Genomic DNA, 9,364 nt, shown 5'->3' with positions numbered 1-9,364 from the left:
CCGACAGGCCTGTGCCACCACACCCAGCTTCGCTGCCTCTTTATAGAGACCTGTTTCCCCTGGACCCAGCTGCATGACCCAAAACTGTCTCCAACATCTTCAGATCCCCACTTTAGTCTAATTAAAAAACAAACAAAAACATCCATTTTATAAGGTTCCAGATTCATGGCTTCTGAAGATTAGCCCGTGGACATCTTTGGGAACTATCATTCAACTGACTCACTGGCCGCTCAGATCACTCAACCTGAGCCTGTGAACGCAGAACTAGAACTTCTGTGTTCTGAAGTCTTCACCCCTCCCATGTAGCAAAGCTGAGACCTAAACAGACGTGGGGAGGTACCAACGGCAGGAAGAACAGCCCAGACCGACTCCTTTTCCGAGGCCTCAGTCTTCCTACCTCCTTCCAGTTCCCTGGCCCTTGAGTACAGCAAGGGTAGTAGGTGAGGAGAACTAGGGTATGGGGATGGACAGAGAGCAGGACCTGCTGGGTCATAATGAGGCAAACAGAAGCCAGAGTCTGTAAACACAGACGGTGTCTGACGCCATCCTGCTGGGCCACAGTGCGATTTGGAATGGCTGAGCCAAGACCTAGCCCTGAGCTCTGTGCCTGCAAGCTCAGTGCCAGGCTGGTCTGCCCAGGGGAATGGGGAAGGGCTCTGGTCCAAGACGCAGAGAATGATCTCATCTTGTCACTTTTAAATCAACTTTTCCCAAAGTTCTTCTGAGGAGGCAAGGGTGAGTCATGCAAGGGGCTGGGCCTAGGCAGGTGCAGGGCAGGAGAAAACCTGATGATAGGGGACGGGGCCTGCAGCTGGGTTTAGATGCAGGCCAGGCCCACCACTCTCCCAGGGGAGGCTGGTGATGGCTGCTAGTCCAGGGTGACTGGGTAGAAATGGCACATGCTGAAGGCTGGGGTCTGGGAGAGCAGCAAGGTCAAGGCCCTCCCTCAGCACAGGAGCCTGTACATGACCAAGCCTTGCCCTGCTCTGTCTTGGAACTGGCTGGTGACCAGGCCCAGATTGTGAGCACATGAGGGAAGACAGTGGCTCTCCTGCTCTACAGTAGACTCATCCGCGACCAACAGAGAGTGATCTAGGACTGAGCTAAATCAGGGAGGCAGACTTTTTCCTCATGGCCGCAGGTCTTGAGAAAGCATTCAACAAGAGCGCAAGGAACCAGGGCCAAACAGAGTGGGAGGGTGTGGGCTGAGGGGCCAGCCCTATGGCAGTGGCTTTACTCATGGGCCAGGTATGCGACTGCGGGGCCACATCGATCACATGGGCACCGGGCGCCAAAGCAAAATGAAAACTGCTCCCGCAGTTTTCTGTAGGCCGGGGAGGCAGGGAGGCTGGCTTGGGTAACAGGCTGAACCCCAACAGCAGTGGAGCAGCATTCACCACTCCGCAAAGTTGCGGCCCCGAAAGGGGCCGGAGAGGGCGGGGCGTGGGCGGGGCGCTGTTGGCCACGCCACGCGGTGGCGTGCTGACATCACGCAAAACACGCCGGAAGCCTGCGGGCGCTCATCGTTGCCGGGCAACGCGCGGCGCTGACTGCTGGCTAAGCTGGCCGTGGGTATCTCCCGGCCAGGCGCCGGGAGGCACGTCACGGCGGCGAAGGAGGGTGAGCGCTTTGCGGGCCTGTGTGAGCCCAGGACCACCCGCCGTCTGCGCCTCGGACCTGGTCCTGGAGCCCGCAAGACTCCCGCCTGGGACGCGATCCCCGAGCTCCCTGCCCTCAGCCAGCGGCCTCGCAGACCCGGTTCTGAGGCCCATCCACCAGGACGTGCGTCTGTCCCCCCCTCCCCCCCCGGGCTTCCTTCGCCTCACTTGATTGGCCCTAAGACACGCCCCCGTGCTGGACTGGTCACCCTCTCGTGCCAGGAAGGGGTCGACTCCACAGAGGCACGTGAACACTCCCAGGAAGCCCTGGGCAACTCCATCTCAGCAGCTGCATGTCTTCTGAGCAGCCTTCCTTCGGATCGGCTGGCCTGGCCACACCAAGATGCAAGGTGGGCAGGATGTGGGGAGAGGGTCAGTGAGTGACCTCGCAGGAGAACCTGGAGATGGGTCCCTCCGCCAGACAGCTAGAGGACAGAGTGGTGGCGGTTTGGAACGGAGGAGGATCTGCTGCGACGGTCCCCTGATTCTGCCTGACGCGAAAGCTGGCAGCTCCAGGCTGGAAAAGGGTCTTCCCACCTGCACACTCAACTGTCCGCACCCGGGGGAGCTCAGCAGCGGGTGGGGCGAGTTCAAAGGCTTCCAGGAGTCTTCAGCTAAGCCTGAGCATTTTTCTCAGTCTTTTGAACTCCTAGGGAGAGCTGCGGAACTTCAGCCGCTGAGAACCCCTTCCATCCCAAAAGAGCATGGTTCTTGCCAGGTGCATGGACCCTGGGTAACAGGAACTGCTGCTGACCCATCTTCAGAGGTATTTCTGTGGTTGAGTGGGAAGTGTTTTGTATGGCCATTAGAGTTTGCCCAGGCCTCTGTGCACTCGGGGGTGTCGGGGCCCTGCCAGCCTTAGAGTCCCCTCTTCTCTCCTAGTTTGTCATTTGCTGTGTGGTTGGCTGTCCTCTGCTTAAGAAGAGGACAAGGAAGCTGGGCACCACCTGCCTATAATCCCAGCACTTGGGAGGCAGAGGTGGGTCTCTGAATTGGAGTCCAGCCTGGTCTACAGATGGAGTTCCAGGACAGCCAAGGCTACATAGAGGAACTCCATCTTGAAAAACAAACAAAACAAAACAAAGAGGAGAAGGGGTGGAGGGCTTGGCCAGGGGACTCCACAGAAATGGATCTGAACACGTTGGGCAGCTTTCTCCAAACTCTTCTCCTGAGGCCTCAACTGCGCTTGCACGATCCTGTTGAGGGCACGTGGGGAATCCTGAATTTGCAGGTTTAGAAATTCTCAGACCTGAAAACCAGTTATCACAGTTCAGTTCTGAGTACTGAACCAGGTTGTGCTAGTTGAGGGTCCCACACAGCCCTCAGCTGACCACACCTTTGCTTCCTTGACTGCCTCTGACTGCGTTTGAGCCATTCTCCTTCCCGGTGGCTCGACCCAAACACAAATAAACAGAGAAAGGTGCTGCTGGGTAGACTCAGCTATTGAGACCCATTTCCCTGCACCTCCAATGAGGACCACACCTTAATTTTTGTTCTGAATCGAGGATTTTCTTCAGCATGGTTGAAGTGTTAGGCAACATTTGTGCATAGCGGGATTTTACAGAGAACACTGGGCGAGTGTAGGAATGTGTGCAGCACATGGCATACAGAACACGCCAAACCTCAGACACCTGCCAGCCCCTCTCTGCCACCACCCATCTCAGCCCTGTGCACACCACCACACCTGACTCCGAGCCTTTGCGAGGTGAAGTGTTTCCACCGTCATCCATACAGACTTCCCAGCCCCTTGACGTGGGAAAGGCAGTGTTGAGATGCCACCTTCTCCACATGTCCCTGACAAAGTTTTAGTTGTGCACTCATTTTCTGCAAGCCCATGGTTTTCACTGTGTTTTTACATAGCCTAGAGATTCTGAGGAATGATGTTATCAGTGATGGCAACCCCAACTGAGCATGCAGCCAGGGACAAGATGCATTTATGTTAAAGTCAAGTATTTGGAATGAGGTTGCCTAATGTATAAGTTTCTCCTAACATTGGAATGTTCTTTCTTTCCAGTCCTTTCTCAGCTATGAGAAGGTTTTCAGGTTTGCGTTTCAAGAAGTCCCGGTGGAACAGGCAACTGAAGACGTTTGCTCATTAGAACATTTCTTAGAAATAAGCAGTGAAGGAAATGCTGGCCTTGCATCTGTGCCTACACTGTGGTAATGAATTTAGATTGGAACTGAGTGATGTCACAGAGTCTTAACATTTCTGTTTGCTAAAGTAAACAAAGCTTTTTGGTTGTTCCTAGAGGGTACCTGTACTTGTGCCTGTGGCCACCTGTGGCTCAGAGCATTCCAGAGGGAGCAGCAGCATGTATGGATACTCCAGTAGCGCCGCTGGTGTGGCCTCTCAGAGCTGCTGCTAGGGGCTCGGTTCAGTGGTACCTGACACCTGTGACCCTCAGCCACAGTTAGAGGAAGCACCCCAGGAGCAGCCACTGACTTTCAGGGTTATCTTGTGTATGCTTCTTGGAGACAGCCACACAGAGTGTCTGGCTGGCCAGGTTAGGGACGTGCTGTCAATTGACAGTGACAGTGGTAAGGGCCTGAGATGTCCTTGTTTTCGGACATTGTTTTCAGATGCCAAGTGAAGAGAAGGTAGGCTCTCTGTCACCCAAGGTCCAGGGAAAGCTGGCTGGTGTGTGTCAGGGTTTCAGTATGCCTGAGCAGGCCTGGGCATTGTCACAACTCTGCCACTCTGAGCTCTTGTCTTCTCCATTATGACCACCATGTGTGGGTCAACCCAGAACCTGCCCAGAAGACCCTCCACAGAGACCTGGGACTTTAGGCCCAGAGCCCAGAAGGCTGTGACCAACAGTGCCCAGCTGCCCGGGGCTCCTGTAAAGCATAGCCTATTGGGAGAGCCACCCTAGGGCAGCCCCAGCAGGCTAGGGGTGGCTGTGCCACCGTCAACTCTTCAGAGGCCCAGGTGACCCGGTGTCAGGCTTGGCAAGGCCGGACACTCTGAGACGGCAGGGTGAGTGCTTGAGGGTGGAACGTTCTTGTATGTTCAGAGACACTTGAGTATTTGGAAAATGGAGACGACCCAGAATTTGACATCCTGTATGGCCTCGCAGCTATTGGATATAATTTTATTTCTCATGAGCTCAGTGCACATGGTATGCAGTACTAACATGGCCACAGTCCACATTCCTCTATGTGTTTCTTCATTGATTCTCCTGAATTTGTACGCTGGTTTATATGCATCTACTGTGACCAGTATGGCCACAGGGCTTTTCAGTCTTGCCTCAGGGCTTTTCTTGGAAGATACATAGGGAGGGCACATGTGGACAGATAGACAGGTTGATGTCAGTGCTTGGGTTAACAACAGAGGAGAGCCCAGATCTTCTGGCAGGGCCTTCTGAGTTCTCAAAGGCCAGGTGCCATCTGCTGGGGGCCTCGGATTTAGCAATCTGCTTGGAAGAGTCTCTTGTCATGACTGCATCTTTCTCCCAGGTCTGAATCTAGGAACCTCTGGAGAGTCCTTCAGAACATTGACACTGTGTCTGCTTCACCGTGTCTCTGGAGTGAATCTCACTGTTGGGAAAACCTCTTTCCTGTCCTTGGCATAGATACTGCTCAGAAGGTAAGTAGGCCCGGGGCAGGTGGTAGTCGGGCCTTGCTTATTTTGGTGACATGCCCAAGCACAATAACTGGAGGAGAAAAAAAGGTTTTATTTTGGCTCATATTTTAACATCTTCAGCCTACAGTGGGTTGGTTCTGTGTTTCTGCGTCTGTGGTGGGAGGAAGAGGGTCACAGAAGCAAAGTGTGGTAGTGAATTTGCAGAAACAGTCACAGGTAGAGACCAAGGCAAGATACAGCCCTCAAGGACACACCTCCTGCGCCTCACTTCCTTCAATCACGCCTTACTCCTCAAATTTCCATCAGTTCAGTAATGCTGTTGGACTATGAACCGGTTGGTGGATTAACACAAGCATGAAGTTAGAGCCCTCAGGATCTGACCACTTCTGAAAAGCCATCAGCTGGCAGCAACCCCCAACATAGGAGCCTGTAGGGGTTTTTCATATTTAAGAAATCTTACCCAGGAGATGGAGACTGCACTGTGACCAGCCACACTGGAACGACACACTGGGGAGACCGATGGCCAGGGACAGGGTGTGTGGAGCTGAGCACAGACTGTAGTAGGGTTACCTGCCTGCCATCAGCGCTGCAAAGACCAGCTTTCATAAGGTCTTAGTATCACTTCTCAGAAGAAGACTGGAGCATGGCGTGAGCGTGGTGGGTAGCCTATCCATCCTCGGTAGCATGCTGTCCTTAGACATGTGCAGGACTCCAGGACACAGCAGCAAGCATGAGGGCACAGGGGGCATGTGGGTCATCAGCAGTTAGTGGAAGGAGGGGATGCTGTGTCGGAGCAGAATGTCATGAAGTGCTACCCTGTGGGTGGTAGGACTTTTGGGGAGATGCTAAAGGGAACAGAAGCAGGTGGAGAAGGGTGGGCAGGGGCCCAGTGACGGGAGTGGGCCCAGGCCTTCAGCAGCACACAGGTTGGGGATGAGGGCACCTTCTACCTGGATAGGTGGCATGTGGGGAATTGGGCACTTTGAGACACCTAAGCAATGTCATGGGTTAGCTTGGTGCATACCTTGGGAGGTGGCTTAGGGGGAGGTTGAGGCAACCAGGTGGTCCTCTAAACATATAGTGATCCCAAGAAGAAACCCTGATGCCTGAGGTGGGGGACAGCCAAGTCCAGGGCAGAGCAGCAGGAGAGAAAGTCTCATCAGCATGCACAGGTCAAACCCATGAGTTTCCAGAGACTACACTTCAGAGCGAGGCTGCCTGCCAGAGGTCAGATGGCAGGTCTCTTCGTTTTTAAATATTATGCAAAGCTTTAAATAGAGAAAGTTCAAGAGGCCAAGAAAGACGGCAGCTTTGCCCTGGCGAGTTACCTTGTCAGTCCAAGGACACCAGGCTGGTCAGGAATTAAGGAACTAGAAGGAAGAAGAGCACTTCCCAAGTCCCTACCCAACCAACCCCACCTAGGAGGTCAGCCTGGCCCTGTGGTGCAGGAAGAATTGAACCTGAAGGCTGGGAAGTAGGGTTCCAGAGTGGCAGGCATCAGGGTGACAGCTCCAGGCAACTTGCAGGGTAGAAGGATCTTCCTGGAGGTGCCATGGCGATGAAGACATTCTCTTGAGCAGGGTCTTAGTCCTCTTGATGTAACAAAATACCTAAAATCAGGTAGTTTATAACATTTACATATTCATGTGGGTCATAGTTCTGGAGGCTGGAGACAGACATGGCACTAGCCCCTGCTTTAGCTTCTTGCTCTGTTACAGCATGGCTCAGCATCATGAGGTGAGACACAGCAAGCATGCCAGCTCTAGCCTCCCTGATCATAAAGCCACCAATGCCACCATGGAGGCAGCATTCTGATAACCTCCTCTAATCCCAGTTCCTTGCCAGAGTTTCCCTCTAAATGCAACTAACACATGGACTTAGGAATTTGGTTTACAACACTTAAACTTTAGAGACACATTCATGCCACAAGGAAAGCTGAGGAGCACCCCAGCTCTGGAGGCTCCTGAGCCAGGTGACACTCAGCATGTGGCAGGCACGGCTGGGAGGGAGGCCATGGGCTTGACCCTCTGAGGAGCCCAAGGAGTCCAGAATTAAGAGTACTGTTGTTTTAGAATGAAAGTGGCAGTGCTGTAACAGAGGTTTCTTTTCCTAGAGTGTTTCTGGAGGCCAGGGTCAAGTTCTGCAAAGTTCTGAGCTCAGAAAGCCTGAAGAGCTGCTGGCAGTCAGCAGTTTCCGCCTACACCACTGCAAAGCCCTGATCCAGACCAAGGTGAGCATAGTCAGAAGCCCCATGCCTCAGACTGTCAAGGACCAGGAACTGGGGGATGGGAGGCAAGAGGCCAGGGTGCCTGTCACTGTGTTGGGTCAGAGGCTGGCAGATGCTGAGGAGCAGGCTTTCTCTCAAGCTGAGGGTCCTTCTGCAGCCAGCCCATCAAATCCTCACAGCAGGACCTAGCAGGGAGAGAACAGGAAAGGGGGCTTGTTCCTACCCGGTGCTATTATCAGGGAGGGAGAGCGGGCCTTTTCTGGACTTGGATCTGGTGCTCACTAACCAGGCGTTTCAGGAAGGGCTCTGTATGTGTGCCCAGGAGATAATGGTGAGACAGTGGCAGGAGTATGTGCCACAGGGGAGGGAGAGGTGTAGGGTGCAGCCCTGTGGCTCTCTGTGGGAAGACACCCAGCTGAGGTGGGCTGCACCCTTGATATATGGGGGCAGAGGATGGGTTTTGTAGCACTCAAGAAAGGGCATCACTATGAAGTAACAGGGCATGATGCCAGAGGAGACTGTCCCCTAGCTTTTTGGAAGGCCCGAAACCTCGGACGCAGGTCTGAGTCGCCTTTGACATTTATAGACATTTACAGTGTCCCTCTTTCACCATAGCACCTAGGGCAGCGCCCAGCAGCGGCTCTGAGGGTGGAAACTTGTACAGTCCACCAGGGCCAGAGTCGGTGACTCTAGTGGCCTCTGTCTTTATTCCTCTCCCTGGATGCTTCTCTGATTGAACTGCACATCCAGACCAAGGAGAGAACGCTGAGAGGCTCCAGCGTGTGCAAATGTACCCATCAAAGTCTCTGTAGTGTCACACTTGTACCTGATAACCACTCTCCTCTCAGCTCTCAGGGACATCTGGCAGCAGGCAGGGCAGCCTGATCACCTACAGCCTCTTTCTGAAGACGCCACTACAAGGAAACAGGCACTACATTACCACCCCACAAAAAAGATCTTTACTCCACGCAACCTGAAGATGGCATTCTTGAATAATGGTGTTTGCTAAAAGTAGGAGTACTTTGTACCTCTGAGATATTTTACATTTTCTTACTGGTTTGTTTTGGTACTGGAATCTGAGAATTCTGTGCACCATTTCCCAGATCCATGTTAGTTTCCTAGGACCGCTGTCAACCCATACCTTGTCCAATCAGATCTGATGGGTGCACAGAGAGAATGTCCTTGGGCAGAGCCAGTCTCCATGGAGTTGCTGGGGACACTGTATGCTGGCACCCAATGCCTGGTGAGCTCTACCTCGCTCACAGTTGGACCCATGAGTTCAGAAGTCAGGAGATAGCAACTGATCGCCTGCAAGAACCTGTCCTGGCTCCCCTCATGCTCTTCCTGAGCTGTTATATGTATCTCTGTGTTGGACCCTGCCCAGCAGCCTTGGGGACAAGCTTTACTGTGAGTATAAGCATAGAGGAAGGAGAGCACCTACTGGGTGTCCCAGGACAGCTGGCTGAAGCTCCCTTGGTCATCGGCTGAGACAACTATTTTCTTCCAGGAGCATACACAAGCAGGCTGTGCCGAATTTTGTAAACTTTTATTAAAAAGAAAGGACTGTGTAAACCTGTGTTTTTATTGCGTGAGCTCTTGGGGAGACCACTGTGGGGCTGACTTGCTCAGGAGACACTGGCTTTACTACTGACTGAACTGACCTGATTGTCCAGAAGCAGACAAACGCCCAGACAGGAGAAGGAAATGCCCTTACACTCAACCACCAGTAGGTGGCACATAGTTTAAGGCTTATAACAAAAGGATAACGTGTTGTTTTTATTTTATTTGTGGGGTAGAGGGTGTTTGTTTTGATTGAATTTTGGGTGCCGAGATGAAGGAAAGCAGCCTTCATCTTCATCTTTAGCAATCAGCACTGACTAGCACGTGGCAAGAGTG

The 9,364-nt window shown here is 53.0% G+C and overlaps 1 protein-coding gene across 1 annotated transcript; it reads left to right on the top strand.

Annotated features, from left to right (window-relative positions):
* The first annotated feature begins 1,518 nt into the window (after positions 1-1,518).
* On the top strand, positions 1,519-9,040 carry Clba1 (clathrin binding box of aftiphilin containing 1). The gene is given in 6 exon segments (XM_055593196.1): positions 1,519-2,424; positions 3,673-3,818; positions 5,115-5,244; positions 7,355-7,471; positions 8,317-8,422; positions 8,425-9,040. Coding segments are annotated over 6 exon segments (975 nt in total). The 5' UTR covers positions 1,519-2,001; the 3' UTR covers positions 8,478-9,040.
* The last annotated feature ends 324 nt before the right edge of the window (positions 9,041-9,364 follow it).

This window comes from Psammomys obesus, unplaced genomic scaffold (assembly GCF_907164565.1).
Source record: "Psammomys obesus unplaced genomic scaffold, mPsaObe1.curated_primary_1811, whole genome shotgun sequence".
In the NCBI taxonomy this organism is placed as follows: Eukaryota; Metazoa; Chordata; class Mammalia; order Rodentia; family Muridae; genus Psammomys; species Psammomys obesus.
This window is presented reverse-complemented; position numbering and strand designations above follow the sequence as displayed.